The sequence below is a fragment of the Frieseomelitta varia genome, unplaced genomic scaffold, assembly GCF_011392965.1.
Source record: "Frieseomelitta varia isolate USP_RPSP 00005682 unplaced genomic scaffold, Fvar_1.2 scaffold_577, whole genome shotgun sequence".
NCBI classification, from domain to species: domain Eukaryota; kingdom Metazoa; phylum Arthropoda; class Insecta; order Hymenoptera; family Apidae; genus Frieseomelitta; species Frieseomelitta varia.
Genome location: NW_025110342.1, coordinates 187959 through 208384, shown reverse-complemented (window position 1 = coordinate 208384; position 20426 = coordinate 187959). Strand labels below are relative to the sequence as shown.

The following is a 20426-nucleotide window of genomic DNA, read 5'->3' as shown; positions in this document are numbered from 1 at the left end:
ACAGATGGAAATGATTATAACGGAGTGATATATGTTCTATTTGTATTTTGTTTTTAATTTATTGTTTCAAATGCCACGTAGTCTAAATAGTTACAATAATAATGTTATTTTACACAGGAACGTTCAAAATTTCGTGTAAAAATTATTCGCCGTTATTATACACTATTTTTGGTTATCATCAAGCACGTTTCGATTGTACTTTAATGTAACATTAAATACCTGTTTAAAGTAAAAGTTTTCTCACTTTTATTTCGAAATCGAATGAAATTCGCCCAAAGTAACGAAAGTACTTATTGCGTACTTCAAAATGGAATTCGCTATGATGTGACATTGAAATTGTATTCTTGATACTTTTTTTTTTTTCATTATTAGCGTTTCAATAAGAAGGCATAAAGTATAAAAGAAAAATCGCGAAATAATTTATAACAGTCTTCCTCGCATAGAAATGTTTATGTTTGTGAGACAACTATCATGTTACTTTTAAAAAGGCCTTCGAATATTGTTTTCAATTAGATGCTTATGGCGCTGGCATCATTTTTAAACGTTCAAATGCTGCTTTTTCTAACGCTTCTCTATGATCGGGGTGAGCGATTTGTATTAGTTCGTACGAACGCTGTTGAAGACTTTTGCCGAATAAACTAGCAATTCCATATTCCGTGACAACGTATCGTACAACCGCTCTATTTGTAACGACACCAGCACCTTAAAACGAACGACACAGATGAAGGTCTTGAATCAAGTTAAAATTGTTAAAAAATAGTAATTACATACCTGACTTTAAAACAGGCTGAATTTTGCTTTCACCCTTCGAAGTAACAGACTGCAATGCAATGATGGGTCTTCCTTGACGGTCGTCACTAAGAGCGGCACCCGTAATGAAATCTAGTTGCCCCCCAAATCCAGAATACATTCTAGTTCCGATACTATCGGAGCAAATCTGGCCAGTGATATCAACTTCTATACACGAATTAATAGCCGTCATGTTTGGTTGTTTGGCTACTATTTTTGGATCATTCACATAGTCTACCACCAACATTTCTACAAAATCAAGTAATAACTTTATACAAGTTTATTTACGTAAAAGGAAAGAAAAAAATTTCTCGGTATGAGATACACCTACCTATAAAAGGATTATTGTGCATAAAATTATATAACTTGTCTGATCCAACACAGAACGAGCCGACAATTCTGCCTCTGTGCATTGTCTTGCGGTTATTTGTTATACATCCCTTCTCGACCAATTCTACTACACCGTCACTGAACATTTCACTATGAATTCCAAGATCTTGGTGATTCTTCAAAAGTGACAATACCGCATCCGGTATACTTCCGATGCCCATTTGTAACGTGGCTCCGTCTAGTACTAAATTTTCGGCGATGTATTTACCGATTTGTTGTTCCTCTTTCGACGGTGCTTTTACAGGATGCACTGGAAGTGGTTTGTGATGCTCCACAGCGAAATCCAAGTGGCTAACATGAATTAAAGCGTCACCGAACGTTCTTGGCATGCACTTGTTTACTAAAGCTGTAAATAACAATGAAGAGTTAATCAGCGGATAATTCTGGCATATCGAATGAATTCGAGAAAATTTGAAAATTTACCTACGATGTATTTAGAATGGCTCAGAGCAGCTCGTACACAATCTACGCTAGTACCAAGTGAACAGTACCCTTTGTCATCAGGTGGGCTAACATGGATAAGCGCGATGTCTGGCTTGACATATCCTTCATTAAATACTCGTGGGATTTCATGCAAGAAAATTGGAATGCAGTCAGCGTGACCTGCTTGAACAGCTGGTCTCACGTTACCTCCAATGAAGAAGCTAACGGATCTGAAATGTTCTGCGCACAAAAAGCTACAATATATAATAGAACATTTTTATATGTGAACTTTTTTGTTTGTCAAGATAATTGACATTATATTTTAAGGAACAAATACTAACTAACATGCAGAAGTATTTTGACACTTCTAAATTACTATTTAATTATTTACCTCAAATAAAAAGGAAGTGAATGGAAATTAATATCTATTTTAATTTTATGCACTGTCAATTATTTATTAGACGCAAATATGACAATATGACTTGACTAGTGCAGATATTTCTTGTTTCAATCAATATCCTTTCATTGTAACTTTGAAAATATAACAGAGATAACTTTGATCAAATTGCACCAAGCGTTCAAATACTTATGCATATAGTAGTAATTCATTCTTTAAAAAAAAAGAATTGCTTCACTGGTTCGAAAAACAATTAAGGGATCACAATATCTTAACAACTAAGGGATCTCAATATCAACTTACTTGCATTTTCTGGTTTTGCAAACGGTGCATCGCCTTCAAGATGCATATGAAACAATTTTACATTTCTCACGTCACATCGGACACCATATTCTGTCATCGCTCTTAACAACTCAGTAGGAGTAGCTGCTGCACCTTGGACAAATACGAGCTGATCTGAAAAAAACAAAGATATATGACCTGCTTGGACTAGACATAGTAAACACTTTCAATTCAATCAGGAACATATCTCATACCAAGAATACATAGAATACTATTTTTTGTTATACAATTATGCTTTCAATGGTATGATGTATTATGGATATTTACAGACATAAATAATATTAATTGCAGTATTTCAAAGGTCATAGTAAAGTAATGTTTCTAACGTTTCTAACATTCGTGAATAATGAATCTTAACGTTTCGAGAAAAAAGAAATATTTGAGTCGTATAAATATTAAAAGAATTTAAATCGTATCTAACTAAATTAAATGATATTCTTGTTTATTTTTTTATATACTTTTTATGCATTCCTTTCTACATTTTTAAGCGTAACTCATGTAAATTTAAGATCAAATGACCTTGTTATGAGCATACGTTGATTATGTAACAACTTCCGGGATACAAATAGGAAATTATTCATTTTGATAACAATGAAATTGATAATTATTTTTAAAAATTTTGAGACAGTACAAATCTTTGTCCCTCGTAATTCGTACGCGACAAACGTTTTTAAAGCGGAAATTAAGTTCGTGGATGAAAAACTATACGTGACTGCGCGGTTCATCAAAACCAATAACATTCGCCGATTAAACCGCATATTTACACGATGAGTATAGGAGTTGAGGTCATTATTTTATACGATGTTCTATATTTGACGAGCGTAACTTTGTAAGCAAGAGTATTAACTATTAATATTAATATAAACAAATAGTATATGTATAAATATTTATATGGCATATAATACAAGAAATATATGTAATGAATGAAACTCATTGTAAAATCTTCGATTTTTATCATCTTGGCTATAAAAATATATCACAAGGGCTATAAAAAATATTTGCATGTATTATTATTCTCTGATGAAGTGTTTTTTAAATGAAATTCCACGTTTGCATAATGTCAGATTTTTATAATTATACTATATACAAATATGAAATTCAATATACTCCTAAGTTTTAACAAAAGTGTGAATAACTGAAAACATCAGATAAGTTGAGATGATATATATAGAATGTAAAAATACATTGAATTAATTTTAAAAATAAAAGCTATTGATTAATTACAATTAATATAGAAAGAAATGATTATAATTTACTAAGTTTTTAACTTGCGGCCATAATAATTATTTCACGATGTTTATCTCTTGTACAGGTTGTTTCGTTTATTTTTAACTTTTTAATATTTTGCTAAAAAATGCAAAATAGATCTTTTTTCTTTTAAATTTTCAAGGTCGCTGAAATATTTCAATATGAATATGTTCGTATATTATGGTATAGTATGCATTTTAATTTTATTTCGTATAGTATGCATTTTAATTTTATTTCGCATATCTTAATTATTCCGTAACATCCGCAGTCTACGCAATGTCTATGTAATATATATGTATATGCGAAGATTGTATTTCTCATTTTCCTGTCTTTCCCATCTTTCTATAATTTTGATAATAATATAATAGTAATTCTGATATCTAGCAGCGTCCAACAATCAATGAATTAATCGATGAAATCCTTGAAAACATTTATTGTCTACTATCAGCTTTATCTTCGCTCTTTATACATATATGAAGCCTACGGCTATCAAATACGTCAGTATCAATTTGTCTTACATGACCTTTGAAATAAAGCGTCCGTAAATATAATATTAATATATAATATTAATATATATTGCCTTATAATATAATATTAATATATATTGCCTTATACAAGGCAGAACAATTTGAGCATAAATAAGTTCTTAGGAAAAGGAGAATATTAACAAATATCTAACAACTAGACGCATTGGCAATTTGGTGTCAGTTTACCCGCTTTTAGTACTTTAGTACTAACGAACACGAATATAATAACCAATGAGTGATAGATCAAAGTCGATTTATTATTCAAATGTCTTACTATTTTTTCTTGACTTTTGATAATTTTTATCATACAACTCGATAAAATAAACAAATACGAAGTCCTTAGTAACGCTAAAGATAAAGAATAAAATTTATGATCCTATACGAGTTAGATTACTCGCCTAAACAGAAAAAAATAAGATTAGGATCAGTATGGAAAATTTTAGGGGACATTTAAGATCGTAGTCTAAATATAAGATTTGCTTTACGAAACAAATACGTAAATTTGAAAAATATTTAAAAAAAGAAAAATCATTGACATCTGCGTTTGTTCTTCGAATATTTTGAGGTTAGTTTTCGAAAACTGCGATTCTTTCGTTAGACGAAGTATGACCTACGAAAGCGAATTCAATAATGAAACAAAGTACGTAAAATAACAGGGGAAAATAATTACCAGAGTCTAATTCGGCTTTCTCGATCGCTTCGTCGGCAGTTTTGAGCCAGCATGGTTCTTTGTTCAATATCGGCATAGAAGGTTCGTTCACGTATGTGAAATAGGTTTTTCTCGATGTTTGAAAACAGCACAAACGAGACGTGGTTGTCATCGTTTTAAGAGTTTTCGACAAATTGACCATCCGTTTAAGAGCCGCCATGGTTCGGTATACGATATATTTCTATCAGCGAAGAACTACAAGAACACACTATCGGGTGGAACGATGGTAAAAACTTACTTTACACGCTAATTACACGATGTAAAAAATTCGAGTGTTTGAGAAATAACGGTAAGAAATCTTAGAACACCGTCAACTCAAACGGATCGACCGTCCTGCGTTCACACATAAATCCTCGAACCAGCCGCCACCGAGTGGCTGAGAGCAGCACACTCGTGCTTTCTCGGCGCGAAATTATTGCCATCAGGTCCGTAACTAAAGGAGGTGGCTGTGTTCTTGTAACGGGGCAGGGCTCTTGTCAATTGGGTCAAGGCTAAAACTATACAGATTTTCTGATATTCTGTTTATTCTAATAATACGATTCTAATTTCCATTCGAATAACATGATATTCCTAACAGTCTAATAATCTCTAATAATTTCTGTTTGTTCTAACAATTCTATTCCAATATCGTTATATTTAATATTCTGTTGTGGATACTATATCTTTGGAAACTTTAAACTTAATAATTCAATAACTTGTGTTTTCTCTCTGTCAGACGGTCTTACTAATTTTATTACTCGCGGCAAAATCTTGTTCATTTGAGAAATAGAAAGATGCAAGATAAATGTGAAATCTCCTTGTCTCTTTAATACCATTTTCTTTTTTAAGATGTAATTTCATATGTATTAAAGATTGCAATTGGTGAGGATTTGTAATTGAATGACCCGCGTGTGGCAAATGACACAATTCAAATAACGTATACAGATGTCTAATAATAGGTCGTCGTCTCTCCTTTTGCGCCGCGTTTAATTTTTTTTTTTTTTCAACGATACGTTTAATCGTAACAGTATCATTTCACGACAAATTTTGATGTTAATAAATATCAAACGAATTACTTAGTATAAGCCACGTGATTGCACGTGCCGTTGTGTCTATCTCTCTCAGACACTCGCTGCTTGTTATATCCATCAATTTATCGAAGTAAAATTCGTATAATCGGGAGATTCGTTTAATTTGAAAGTCGTCATTGTTAACAAAAGTTCGTTCTTTATTTCCGCTGGTACGTTTGATCGATTTCAGCGAAGGTGTTGGCAATGATTTCGTTGGTTTAAATTGGATTTTTAAAGTTATCCCCACCCTTGATACTTAGTCCATCCTCCTTCATCGAAATAGTAGCAGCAGTACCTTCTGCTGTTTGGCCGACGTAACAGACCAAGAAAAACCACTCGATCGAAAATGTATCCGAAAAGTATCGGGGAACGTCAGGCCACCAAGGAGCATGTTTTGGCTGTTACAAGAGATTTCATTTCACAACCACGGCTTAGTAAGTAGCCACGCTTATTTTACCAAAGTCCAGAAATAGAAAATTTCGTGAGGTGCGAAGTACTCGGCGTAAACTGGGCGTAGCAACGGATCGATTTGCCTGCTGGTCAGCTGATTCCGAATATGTTCGCTTTTTGATTATGATAAACGAGAAAGCATGATTCGAACGTACAAGAATATCATAAATGACCATGCATTTAACTGTGGTTGACTAGAAATTGAAATTGTCTCTTCAATCAAGATACCCATGTCATGTGACTATATACACAAGCATTGATACAACAATACAGTAAAATTTTTGTATAACATGTATATCAGATCTATATGAAGCAGATGTTTGTTTAAATAGAATCTCATTTTTATTCCATTACGTATATTGAAATATTAAAATTATTCTTTCTTTGTTTCTGTAGCGTACAAAACTGTGTCAGGTGTAAATGGACCATTAGTAATATTGGACGAAGTCAAATTTCCAAAGTATGCAGAAATTGTGCAATTGAAGCTCGCTGACGGATCTATAAGATCTGGTCAGGTGCTTGAGGTATCTGGTTCTAAAGCTGTTGTTCAGGTGTTTGAGGGCACCTCTGGTATTGATGCAAAAAATACTCATTGCGAGTTCACCGGCGACACTCTTCGGACCCCTGTGTCCGAAGATATGTTGGGTCGTGTTTTCAATGGGTCTGGGAAACCAATTGACAAAGGCCCTCCTATTCTTGCGGAGGATTACCTAGATATTGAAGGCCAACCGATAAATCCATGGTCGCGTATCTATCCTAAAGAAATGATTCAAACTGGCATTTCCGCTATCGACGTTATGAATTCTATTGCTCGTGGACAGAAGATTCCTATTTTCTCTGCTGCAGGTTTACCACACAACGAGGTATTTAAATCAAGATGATACACTGTTCTATTTGTATTATGTGCAGTTATTATAATAGATGTAACTGTACTTTATACAGATTGCTGCGCAAATTTGTCGTCAAGCTGGTCTTGTAAAATTGCCTGGAAAGTCAGTCTTGGATTCTCACGAAGATAACTTTGCTATTGTATTTGCTGCTATGGGTGTGAACATGGAAACTGCTCGTTTCTTTAAGCAAGATTTTGAGGAAAATGGTTCGATGGAAAACGTGTGCCTCTTTTTGAATTTGGCTAATGATCCTACTATCGAAAGAATTATCACTCCACGTCTGGCATTGACCGCAGCCGAATTTTTGGCTTATCAATGCGAAAAACACGTTTTAGTTATACTTACTGACATGTCTTCTTATGCCGAGGCTCTTCGAGAAGTATCAGCTGCTCGTGAAGAAGTCCCAGGACGACGTGGTTTTCCCGGTTATATGTACACCGATTTGGCAACTATATACGAACGAGCTGGTCGAGTAGAAGGCCGTAATGGTTCCATTACTCAAATTCCAATCCTAACTATGCCAAATGATGATATTACTCACCCTATTCCTGATTTAACTGGGTACATCACTGAAGGACAAATTTATGTTGATCGTCAACTTCATAATAGACAAATTTACCCACCTGTTAACGTACTCCCCTCTCTGTCTCGTCTTATGAAGTCCGCTATTGGTGAAGGTTTTACGCGAAAAGATCATTCTGATGTGTCTAATCAGTTGGTAAGTTTTATACCTTAGATTAATTATAGTTTTTAGAAAACAATGATATTACCAATTTAATGACAATTTGATTTCAGTACGCATGCTACGCTATTGGAAAAGACGTACAAGCTATGAAAGCTGTTGTTGGTGAAGAGGCTTTGACGCCAGATGACCTGTTGTATCTAGAATTCCTTTCAAAGTTCGAGAAAAATTTCATTTCTCAGGGAGGCTACGAAAATCGTACAGTTTTCGAATCACTGGATATTGGCTGGCAGTTGTTACGTATCTTCCCTAAGGAGATGCTCAAACGAATTCCTACCAACATTCTCGCCGAATTTTATCCAAGAGATTCACGTCATTAATTTCTTTTACGTTTAAATGTCTTTTGTTTTTTAACTCTATAGAAAAAGTTGTAAATGAAAAAGATGGGAAAATTTCTGACCTATTCTTTATGAATTGAAAAAGGTTAAACATTTACGAATTTCAAAAACAAATTAATAGAGTTAGAGTATTTTTGTTCAAAGTTTAAGTAAAATTAAAATTAGTATGTTTTGATAAATTAACTGGACAATAATGACAAATATGTACTAGAACTTATACCTAAAGGTCAGAAACTGTTGTACAATTTAACATTAATTTTATATCGTTAAAATATGATTCTAATAATGTTTTGTGTTTCGTATGAATAATCACTTATAAAAAGTGATTGTGTAAAGTGTAATATATTATTCAGTATTAACATAGGAAAAAGAATATGATTGTATAACACTTTATATTTTTCGGTCCTACATTCCAATATAAAATTACCATCTGTAGAAATGTTACTCTTTTACTTAGTTAAAAGAAATAAATATTGAATGTTATTTAATATTCATCAAAATCTTTAATCTTTCATGCACAAAGAATGTTCAGTTCATTTTCATCAAGTATCTTTGTTGCTCTAAGATTGTGATGATATAGCATATTTGTTTTAAATGAATAAAACAATATAAATGTAAAAGTGTATGCATTTGTTTAAGTTACATGTAATTATCATATTTAATGCAAATGCATATTAATAAAATATATGTATATACACAAACAAGAATTTTTTATGCTAAGTAAACACATACATCCATGTTCAATATATTTTTTTATTTTACAAGAGAATAGAATAAGTCAAGAAAACATGGTTGTAGTAACATCTTATAAACTATATATGTTCATCCTGTGCAAAACATCATGTTACATATTTTTAGAAACTGCATAATGTTCTTTTTGATGAATTAAAAATATTATTTTATAGTTAATGGTCAGGTTTTAGCCGCTAATTGATGAACTGCTAGTTGAACACGAAGTTCTATGCAAGCATCTTTCTCTTCTATGATACTGCGGATTAAAGTAGTCATTTTTTTCTAAAATATAAACAAACACAATTATTGATCATCAATTAAAAATCGATAATGTTATAAATTTCTCACAAGCACCTCGAGTAATTGATTTTCTTTGACTAATTGAATCATAGCTGTCATCTCTGCTTCATTCGGTGAGTATACTCTTTCTTTTGGTTTTTTCTTTTCTGGGCCACGTTCGGTTAACATTTCCATTAAACGTTTAATCTCATTTCTTTCTTGATTTATTCGCGACTTTAGTAATGCTTGCATATTTAACAGTTCTTCATAAATTAAACTCTCTCTCAATTTGTCAATAGCATTTTCAGGTTCAGGTTCCACTGCTGAAACTAAATTAATATAATTAAAAATCATATATAAACTGATCTTAATCATCGATTATACCATTTTCATTTGTTCTAGATGAAGTATTTTCTTGTTCATTAAACTGCGAAACAAGTGCAGATGATTCAGCAGAATCAACAATATCTTTGTCATATATATGAACATTTCGTTCGTTTTGCGTAACATTTGTACTTGTTGGTTCTTTATTGTCTTCTGAAATATGCGCTTTATTATTATTTTTTAATGTTGAAGTGGAAGTTGTTTGAGTTTCCGACTTTATATGTTCTACATCTTCCTCTTCTATTTTTGTTTTTTGTACATTTAATTCTGTTACAGGCTCATCATTTGATTTTACCTCTTCGTCTAAACTTTTTTGCGCTGCACCTTCCATTTTTTGAACCGTTTTATATTTCCTCTATAATAAATAAAGATTTATGTATGCATAATAACTTTCTCATAAGTTTTAAATTACAAAACAATAAAATCAAACCTTTAATTGCGTTATCATACGTTGTACTTCCCACAACTGTTCCTCGCGTGATTTTGTAACGAAACCTGCGTTCATTTGCATGTGTATTTGTGAGAGTAACGATTCTTGCTTAGATAATTCAGCTGCTATACTTTCTACAGAATCTGGAAGATTAACGCTACCAGATGAAAGTGGTGGTACATACTTCGTTAATTGTACATTTGGAAAAAGAGCTTTGCAATGAAATAACAAAGCTAATAACAATCTATGACTCATTTGTAGTACAGGACTTAATGTCATTGAGATAGTTTGAGCGTTCATTTTAGTTGTTTTTTCCTGTAATACGATTTTATGTAGAATAGATATACATATAAGATATTATTTTTTAATTTTTTTGTTTCTTCCAACATACTCGGGCTGTAACATGATCTAAGTGTAATATAACCCACGCGAGAAGAATTTTATTACATTTAGGAAGCTGCTGAGTTAAATGTACTAGCTGTGCTTCTCTTTGCGCAACATCTTTTGTAGATGCTGCTTGTTCAAACCTTGATATCATTTCACTGTTTTCTAAGACAGGCTCTGGTAACTCCCTGAATTATCAAAGCTTAGTTATATATTTTTCCATTTTAGGATATTTGTTTATATTTAATATTGTGAAGTACAAACCTAAGGAACAATATCAATAAACTTGTAGCTACTGTAGGTTCAAATTCAGATAAATTTACTGGTTCTCTGTGGTTATATAATTTTTTTAAATACTGAACTTTTGATTTTACTCCTGGAACTTTATACAAACCCTCTACGTTCATTCCATGCTCTTCTATAAAATCAATGCAATCTCTTATAACTAAAGGTAGTTCAACACCATCGTGACAACGACTTCTTTCCACTGCTAAATACAGGCTGACACCAAATACTGGTTGTTCCTCTAAACAGATGATCAGAGATTTAATGAAATATATTATCAAATAATTTTAAAGACTAAGTATAGGCATCATACCCCCGATATCCAAGCCATCTTCTCCAGTGTGCTTCCCTTTTTTACGATCTTTTAATTTTTGCTTTGCCTTATCCTTTTCTTTCTCTTTACGTTTTTCTTTCTCTATGTCTTTCTCATCTTTGTCTTTTTTCTTCTTGTCTTTTTCCTTTTCACCATCCTTTTCTTTACCCTCTTTTTCTCTAGATTTTTCACGCTTTTCTTTCTTTGATGGAAATTTGAAAGCTTTGGTCTTTTTCGACTTTGAAGGACTTCTGCGAGTTAAATCATATGCTAATTCAAGTAATAAAGTAGTTGTATATAACATAAGAAAAGATACGTTTACTTTATACATTATAAAGTATACAATATTCAGTTCTTTCTTTATTGCCTCTCTGATCTATTCATCACTTCTTTGCACATACAGGACTAATACTTTTACAATAAAATATACATTTACTACAGAAATAAGAATCAAAATGATCAGCAATATTAAATCATAAATATTTGTCACAAGTTTGTTTTCCATTTCAGGATGATTGTTAACTAGGTGTTAACTTACTAAACAATCTAATCAATACAACTAATTTTAGATTAATGTGAAGCTTAATTAACATATCAGTGCCAACAATATATGAAAATTAAAATTACTTGACAATACTGATTTACATGCTAATGTCTTTCACTACAAAGGACATTATATAAATCTGAAATCAATGGTCCAGCAAGCATTATGTTTTGATTGTCAAACAAACAGAAGAACTCAAGAGAAGTAAAATCAAGATGTATAAATCAATGTTTAATGATTCATACGAAATTGTACAGAAAAGCCTTACTTTGTTTCCTGATCCTCGTCAGGGGAACTTTCACCCTCTAAGGTGGCATATCCTCGATCCTTTCGATCTTTCTTTTCCTTCCGTTTACCACTGAGGAGTTCTTTTTTAGAATGTTTTTCGTGTCCACCTTCATCGCTAACTACAAAATACATACATGTACATTACACGAGAAAGACGCGTGTTTCAAACTGATCGAACTGAAGCATGTTCGTCAATCAGAAAGACAATTCACAACTCCGAATAATAAGCTCCGAGTGACAGATGCATAACCTATCTATAGAGTTAATGGGAAACTGTCGCGCGAAGATAATCAGATAATTCGATAAACGATAATACGTACAATCACTTTCATTACTTTTTTTCGCTGATTCCGAGGCGTACAATCCAGGAAACTCTTTCTCTACATCTGGACTTTCGAAATCCATCCTCCAGTACTCCTCACGACAGCTATAACAGACTTAAAAATCTTCGCATCAAAACTATCGATTGCTCCGTTCGAGCTCCTCCTCTCGATTGTCTAAAAAATCAACTCGACCATTCAGATCGATTATTCGAATGTGAATTTTATGCGAATTTTATTTCTATTTTATTTCATTTTCTTTGGATTCATATCGCGCACTTCGATCGGTAACCACGGTTTAAAAACGTGGCCATCACTTTCTTTGCTAGCCATGTAGGTGAAATATGCTTGTTTGAACGATATCGATGGGAATTTTCCGTATTCCATTGAATTCCACATCGATCGTGCATACAAAACCCGCTCCTTCCGTATTCGACTATGGAATATAGCTTTTTTCAACGCGATCTATAAAATGATTAAAATATTATATACACTTGCTGTGTTAAACACTTTTTTGTATATATGTTACATTAGGTATATACAATCGTGTCTGTCACTATTAATTTCTATATATCATACTTGTGTCTATATTATTATTATTGTTATATGAACCTTTGCTTTTATTTCTCGCGCATCGTCGTACGTTAATTTCCTAAGTTGAATTTTGGTCATTTTCAACGATGGAACACGAATTTTAAATCTTTTGATTTTGTTATCTAATATGTACCACATTTTAATGGAGTTGCGAACTGATTTCTCTAAAAAAAAAAGAACATTATAATAGGAAAGTTTCATTACTGTTGGAAGAAACATCTCTTGCAGAAGAAAGCTACTGAAAAATATAATACTGTAAAAGCATACAAAACTATTAATCGTGAACTTTTCTACAGTAACGATTTGATCCCACTATTATTAGTTCCAGTACTACTACTCTCAATAATTCATCAATAGAAATACTACTGGTTATATGAATATGATACAATATGCATATGGAACATTATATAAAAATATTTCACTTACTCTTATCCACATAACTAGGATTGAAACCTTTTCTATACATTATCCAATATCGCAACTGTGGCATTAAAAAACATTTGGGCAATTTTGCAAACAGAAATCCTTCCGCCGCCATTTTTTTTAATTCAATCTGATTGATTAAGAATGTCAAAAGTTATATCTTGCCTAAATAAATCTATATGTGAAACATAAAATTATATATTTTACCTTCACTATAGCCATTAAATAACACTTGGTATCATCAGAATCTTCTTCAGTTTCCTCATCTAAAGTATGTACTTTTTCCGCATCTAGTTCAACAGAATTATATTGAGTATCATTTTTAGTTTCTCTATACGCTTGGTTTTGAGGGACATTTAAACGTTTCTGGTCTCTTTTTTCAGTCTTAAAGTCTCTATCTTCTTTACGTGAATCCCTAATCTTATTTCCAGAAGATTTTTGTAAATTTTTAACTTCAATTTTAGCTTCAGTATTGCCAATGTTTGATTTAATGCGTTGCTTGATACGTTGAGGAGAACTTGTTACTCTGTCTTTAATAGATTTTTGTAAACGAGATGACGCTATATAGCGGCTCTCAATTTGTTGATCTTTTTCTGTATCTTCATTGTTCTCCGTTCCATTTTTACCACATTTTTCTTGACAACCATGATCGTCATGGACGTGATATGTTGATTGAGGAGCATAAATTTGGCGAAATGCTTCTTTCAGAGCTTCTTGTCTGCGTTTTCTCTCAGCAAGTAAAATTTCTCCAGGTTTTGGTAATGGTCCAGGAGTAATCTTCGTAGGCGACCAATGTCGATGCAAACAAACACATGGTATTTCCTGAACACTTGGTTCAGGCGTCTGAATGGGTGTAGCCATGTGAATTCCACCTACTACTTGCTTAGGTGGTAAATAATCATAATTTTCGGCAACTCCGGTTATACAATACTTAATGTCGTCGATGTATTCATCCTCCCTTGGAATTCTTTTTACATCTGATATCATTAATTTCGTATTTTGCACCAACGGTTTTGAAATGTCAGAAATATTAACGTATGGGCGTTTTTTCAAGGATTTCAATCGTTTTTGACGCTCCTTCCATTTCGTTTTCTCCTCTCTATGTTCGAGTATTTTCCTTTCATATTTACATTCGCATACTGGTCGTTTTGTTTTAAGCTTTCGGTATAGCACAGGACAGCCGACTTTGTTAAATTTTGCACATTTCAACCAACAAGGCAAACTATCTCTACATCGTGTAAAATAATCTATCAAACCTACATCTTTGAGCGCCAAATTCCAACGTTCCTTTGGCGGTTTTGCGCTTATTAATTTGTCTCTGGTCTCAAGTTCTTTCTTTTCATTTTCGTCCGTGGCTTGAATACCATACGTATCTATGTATTCATTACAACCGCAAGGTTCCTTGTTTTCTGGAACTTCTGATATCTTTGGCATGTTATATCGTTCAAGAAATCTAAGATTTCGTTCTTTACGTTGAGTAAGACACATATCGTATGAGGATTCGCAGAAATCATACTCAGGTACATATTCGTCGCTTCTACGGGGACTTGGTGGTGGAGTATAATAAATAACTCCATCTATGACTTGCATCTGTTTATCTTCGTCTTTCTTCTTCTTGAATAATTTCTTTTCTCCATCATTTTTCTTCCCACCTATAAGTCCTCCGATATTATACAATAATATTTTCTTCTTTGCTCTGTTTTCCCGACAAACACATGGTTTCCCTCCCGGTCTAACTGGTATTGTTTCCGGAGGGTAATCCGGATCAGTCAGATACACCAGAGTTTTCTTTGTTGGCAATTGTTGTTCTGACTTTGTCTTCCAACCACAAGGATCTTTACTTACCGGTTGTGCACCTGTATCTTCTTCAATTTGTACATTATTAACTGCAGGTTCTAAATCTTCATACTCTAGTTGACATTTTGCTGGAGGATCATCTGGAATCTCTGCTGGTTTTATATCATAGGGATAGATATCAGTAGATTTCATCATATTTTTTAATTCGTGTATCTTATTTTTATAAGCTGTTTCAGGATTTATGTCTTGATCAATATACGCATTTTTTTTTCTATCTCGTTTCGTGGATCTTTTTCTCGCACTCAATTGTTTATTTATTTTTTTCTTTTTTACATCTGATGACGCGATGGATTTAGGATTTAATTTCTTTGAATTTTTCCCTTTTTTATCTTGTTTATTAATTTCATAAATTACATTACGCATATAATTTTGAGGCTTATCAGAAAGCTTAACAGAAGATATTTGTTTACTAAATTTTTTCGAATTCGATCTCTGTCCATCCTCCACTTCCCATTTGTCCAATCCTCCACTTTGTTTCTCCAAATATTTAGGATTTTGTGAAGGATTTTCTACGGATTTCGTAGCCATTTTCCGATCATGCTTACTTTTTACCGATTCCGAAACATTTTGATCTTTTCTTTTATCCTTTATTGTATCACTTTTTATTATTTGATCATGATCGTTTTTATTTTCTTGGCTCTTTGTAATTATTTTATTATCTAACTTTTTTGATTTTGTTTTATCTATTTTTTCTTGGCTTTTTTTAAATCTTTTTTTATTAGATCTTTTTGGTTTTCTTTCACTTATTTTTTCTTCGCTTTTCAGTTTTTCTTTGCTTTTTTTCTTCGAAATTTGTTCCGACTTACTTCGTGTAGGAGATATTTTTTTCACAATTGGACGATCTCTTTTTATATCTGATTTAGTAATATCTTTGTGCAACGCAGATTTCCCATTTTCACTTATCAATACCTTAGATGGTGCAGGTGTGGCTGGCGGTCGCGGAGAACTAAGTTTCAATAATTTTTTAAAATCAGTTTCAGATTCTTTTACCGACAGTGCTGTACGAAATATATTCCATGGATCATCGTAACCTGGATAGCTCGGGTCAGGAATAAATTTCTTAATCTTCTTTTTCTCGACTACCTGCCTTCTGGCTTCAATAGCTTCTGGACTCATGTAACATTTTATGTCGCGTTTCTTTTCTTTCTTCTTTACTTCGACTGGAGGAAGCTTCGTTAATTCCTCTTCTTCTTCCACTTCTTCCTCTTTCTCTTCAATGTCTTCTTCTCCTGGAATTTCTTTTTCTATACGTATCTCTTTAAACGGTATTCGTTCTCCAAAAGGGCCTTCACAGACAGCTCGTCCAGGTTTCGTGCCACATGGAGGACTCTAAATTATAGAATATTACTATATTTATGTAATATTACTAATGATTTCTATATTTATAATTAACGAATTTACAAAAATAAAACCTACTTTTAATATTTCTTTTCGCAATCTTTCCTGTTCTGCTAATTCTTCAGGCGTTAAAGTATGTAAAGCACCCCAAGGCCCTCCACAAATATTCATACCATGTTCATCCCCACATGGTTTAAAATCTGCGATACTATACATTTTCTTTTTCTCTTTAGTTTCACCTGTTTTCTTTTCTTTTGCTCTTTCAATTCTTCTTTTTAATTTATTTATGTCGTGTATAAATGGATTTCTTCTACATGATTTATCACCTGGATACTTTTTACAGGAATACGCAGGGGGTTCATTGGGTCTAAATTTTTTTCCAAAGCATAGACCTTCTTCTTTCGTCCATGGTATATTATCGTGACTTACGTTTGAAGACAAACCTTTGCTAAACATTTGTTGAATTGCACATACGCAAGGTGGAACATTTCTAGGTGGTCTAGGTGGTGGAGGTTCTATAACACGCGCTGGCATATGTATTGCCTCTTTTTGAGAACCAGTAATAAAATATTGAGTTTCACCCGTTTCATTTGTGACACCACTTATTATGATATTGTCAGTAAGAACATCTTCCGAAGCTATAACTTCTAATAAATTCATGGTCGATTCTGGAGGCGTTGGTGCAGGGGAATGCATTGCCATTGAACCCACAATGTATTTCTTTTTATTCTCATCTTCAGTTATAGTGTCTATTACAAAATAAGGCGCCTTTGTTTCCTTCGCTTTTAAGTATGATTTTCTAGTTTGTCTACAAGAGCAACAACTGTCACACATTGGCTCTGGAAATACTAATTTCGTTACGGCTTCGATGCTTTTTACCATTTTGTTTGCCTCTCTTTCTATCTTCCGAAATTCTTCATCCACATTTTGCAGCCATTCTTGCCAATGACGCGATAAGTTCTGCCTACCGCTTGGATAAATCTTTTTAGGTCCATCTCCAAGTTTCAGAACTGCAAAAAATCTTTCATCGCTATTGGAGGGTGTCACATTTGCAACACCAGTCATTTCATATGTTACAGGACAAGTTGGTGGTTCATCTGAGGCACCAGATATTATGTAATGTGCATGTTTCTCGTCAAGCCAAGACTTTTTATTTGGTTGAGGTGGTTGTAAAACTCCACATATTTTATATTCTACTGGCCCTGGTTTCTCGCCAATTCCATTAATTGTAAAATCGAATAATCTATTTTCACCATATAATGGTGGAACATTAAGACCAGTAGATATTTGTGGATTATATTGTATTCCCCGTTTCGTATATACTGCGTTGTTTACTATACTCTTAAATCCTTGATTTTCATTATTCTCTACAGATACATTTTTCGCAGAATCACGATGATCAAAATTATAGAGAAAATTATCAGGTGGATTATTCTCCTCTTTGACTGGTATATTATCTTTTTGTTTTATATCTATAGAAATATCTTCTTTCTGATCTGTACTAACGGAAGTATTCTTTTCTTGGTTTCTTTTACTAGAAATATTGTGTAATTGTTTCGTTTGAACAGAAGGATTATTTTGAGAAATATTTTGTACTTCACTGCGTTTGCCTTCTTCATAATAAGAATTAATCTTTGCGTTTGTATAATTACTTAAAATACAATCTTTAGGAGGTAATATTACATTCGGAATTGACATTTGTCGACGTTGCTCTTGCCAATTTTGCAGGGAATTATAAAAAGTTACCCAATCTGCTCGCACAAAAAGTTTTTCTTTGTAGGGTGTCTTTTTCTTTTGTCTTTTTGGTAATATTGGTGGAACGGCTATATAAATAATATATAATAAGATAACAAATTGATATCAGCATATAACAGAGTGTTAAAGTATAGCAATGTATAAATAATTTATTGAATAAAAAAAAGTTACGTTTTGATGGTAATTTTGGCATTGTCACAGAGGGTAAACGTTTATGGAGCTCTATAATAGTTTCTGGCAATGTCAAAAATGCAATGGCTGATAAGATTATTCTTTCATTACAATCATAAAAGTTTTCTAAAAATTGAAAACAGAATGTAAAATAAAGATATAATAAAAAGAATTAAAGTAAGGAAATACAGCATACTGTATCCTTCTTCTTCAAAATAATTTCCAGTTAGTATTTTATAAATTTCTCTTAAAAATTCGATTACATTGCAGTTACAAGTTTCTTGTAATTTTTTAACAACATCTGGTGTGAGTGTAAAAAATGTAGATATAATTCCAATTGATATAAGTGTTCTTTGAGTTCGTCCTGTTACCATCTCTTCACAATCTTTTTGCATTATACATTGTAACATCCTTAAATTTTTAATCTACCAATTTGTAAATATATTATATTTTAACTTAGAGATTTAACATTATACTTGATTGACAAAAAATAAATATTATACTTGATTAATAGAAAAATCTTGATACCATCGTGGATATAGGTCTGTTTCTTGTACCAACATAGCTTTCACTAAGAAAGGAAATCATGATGTTTTAAACTTCTATTGTACTAATAAAATCATACAAATATTAATTAAATTAAAATATGAAAATATTTACTTTTTTCTTTTCCAATTTCAATATTCTTATTCATTTCTTCATTGTATGCTCTTTGTTTTTGTTCCCATAGAATATCTTTTGCTGCAAGAATCTCATCTTCTAAATACCAATGTAATGGTCCTTCAAGAAGTGATATAACTTTTTTATCGTGCAAATCTTCAAATTCAAAATTATCACCTAAAAATACTGTCTTTCTTAGCAGTTGATTTGCCTAATTTCTAATATATCTAAAACACTGTTTTCTAATACCTAATTTCTAATTTCTAATATATCTAAAATTTACCTAATTTCCGACATATCTAAAATACTGTCTTTCTTAGCTGATTTCTTAGTTGATTTACCTAATTTCTTTCCCTTATATATTTTCTTTAGTTTTTTAAAAATCTGCATATTTTTCTTATTTTTATATCTGTGATCTCCTATATCTAATTGTTTGTTTTTCTTTCGCTGCAATAATCTCACTGTAGGATCTATATATTCAGTAAATTCTGTTTGCAGTTTCAAAGTTGGGTTTTCAATTCTTGTTTGCAGAGACATCAATGAAGCTGTGTAAAGTGACCTTAGTCTGTCATATTGTGTTAATGGATCAACATTATTAATTGAACAACAAAAGTCATAAGGTTTAAAGATTAGCTCCTTTGCATGTTGTTTTCTATAAAATAAAAGATACAATTGATATTGTATTATTGTGATTTTCACAGAAATGTTTCATTTACCTTCTACGTTGCAATCTAAGTTTCATGTTGGATGCTTTTGAGTTTAGAGAAATTTTAGACATTCTGACCGAATGAAGCAAAGGACAGCAGTAAAATGTATGTTATTTAATTTTCCAGTTTCATTTGAACTGTGTTAATATTATACTTATAAATTTATAGGGTGTATGGTGTTTATTTGATGTTTGATGTTTAGTTTAAAATGAACATATCTACAATTACAAATATATAGTACATATATTTGAAATCCTGTTGCAATTAACATAAATTTATATGCGCAATTTTTAAAATTTGCATCATATATTGTATATTGCATATGTACATTGTAAACAGCTCTGCTTGACTATTCATTTATTCAGGCAAATGAATGATATTTCACAAAAAATTAAAGTTAAGTTGATAATTACTCAACAATGTTACAAAAAGGATATAGAAGATATTAATATATAAGAAATAATATTTCTTGTGGAAAATAAAATATAATGAGGTGGACAATTATTAGCTACGTTGTTTTGTAGCCAATTTAAATGAACATTTTATATGTAATTTCTGTCCAACATTCACAAATATTTTTCCATACATTTCCTACAATAGCGTAATTTTATAATTTTCCATTTACTTGTTTGTGATATCTGTCATTATTTAAAGAAATGTACAAAACC

At 32.2% G+C, this 20426-nt stretch overlaps 4 protein-coding genes across 5 annotated transcripts; 1 reads left to right on the top strand and 3 right to left on the bottom strand.

Moving 5' to 3' along the window:
• Positions 1-39: 39 nt before the first annotated feature.
• LOC122534144 (4-hydroxybutyrate coenzyme A transferase-like) lies at positions 40-5225 on the bottom strand. Of its 2 annotated transcripts, none has more exons than XM_043664501.1 (6): positions 4787-5225; positions 2303-2455; positions 1603-1842; positions 1121-1525; positions 772-1038; positions 40-702 (listed from the first exon to the last, which is right to left on the bottom strand). In XM_043664501.1, the coding sequence occupies exons 1-6, from the start codon at positions 4983-4985 to the stop codon at positions 518-520; spliced, it is 1449 nt and encodes a 482-aa protein (XP_043520436.1). In that variant the 5' UTR covers positions 4986-5225; the 3' UTR covers positions 40-517. The 2 variants fall into 2 exon arrangements, with proteins under 2 accessions (XP_043520436.1, XP_043520437.1); XM_043664502.1 differs by lacking the exon at positions 4787-5225 and adding an exon at positions 2973-3114.
• Positions 5226-5921: 696 nt separating this feature from the next.
• LOC122534143 (V-type proton ATPase subunit B) lies at positions 5922-8784 on the top strand. The gene is made up of 4 exons (XM_043664500.1): positions 5922-6308; positions 6721-7187; positions 7267-7932; positions 8010-8784. The coding sequence occupies exons 1-4, from the start codon at positions 6221-6223 to the stop codon at positions 8274-8276; spliced, it is 1488 nt and encodes a 495-aa protein (XP_043520435.1). The 5' UTR covers positions 5922-6220; the 3' UTR covers positions 8277-8784.
• Positions 8785-9033: 249 nt separating this feature from the next.
• Positions 9034-12538, bottom strand: LOC122534136 (ralA-binding protein 1). Its single transcript, XM_043664486.1, has 9 exons — positions 12254-12538; positions 11914-12052; positions 11102-11352; positions 10768-11029; positions 10511-10691; positions 10120-10434; positions 9690-10044; positions 9381-9634; positions 9034-9308 (listed from the first exon to the last, which is right to left on the bottom strand). The coding sequence occupies exons 1-9, from the start codon at positions 12336-12338 to the stop codon at positions 9207-9209; spliced, it is 1944 nt and encodes a 647-aa protein (XP_043520421.1). The 5' UTR covers positions 12339-12538; the 3' UTR covers positions 9034-9206.
• Positions 12500-20418, bottom strand: LOC122534159. Its single transcript, XM_043664532.1, has 11 exons — positions 19768-20418; positions 19393-19703; positions 19052-19228; positions 18895-18962; positions 18588-18816; positions 18392-18517; positions 16544-18288; positions 13478-16456; positions 13274-13400; positions 12866-13011; positions 12500-12718 (listed from the first exon to the last, which is right to left on the bottom strand). The coding sequence occupies exons 1-11, from the start codon at positions 19827-19829 to the stop codon at positions 12500-12502; spliced, it is 6189 nt and encodes a 2062-aa protein (XP_043520467.1). The 5' UTR covers positions 19830-20418.
• Positions 20419-20426: the final 8 nt, after the last annotated feature.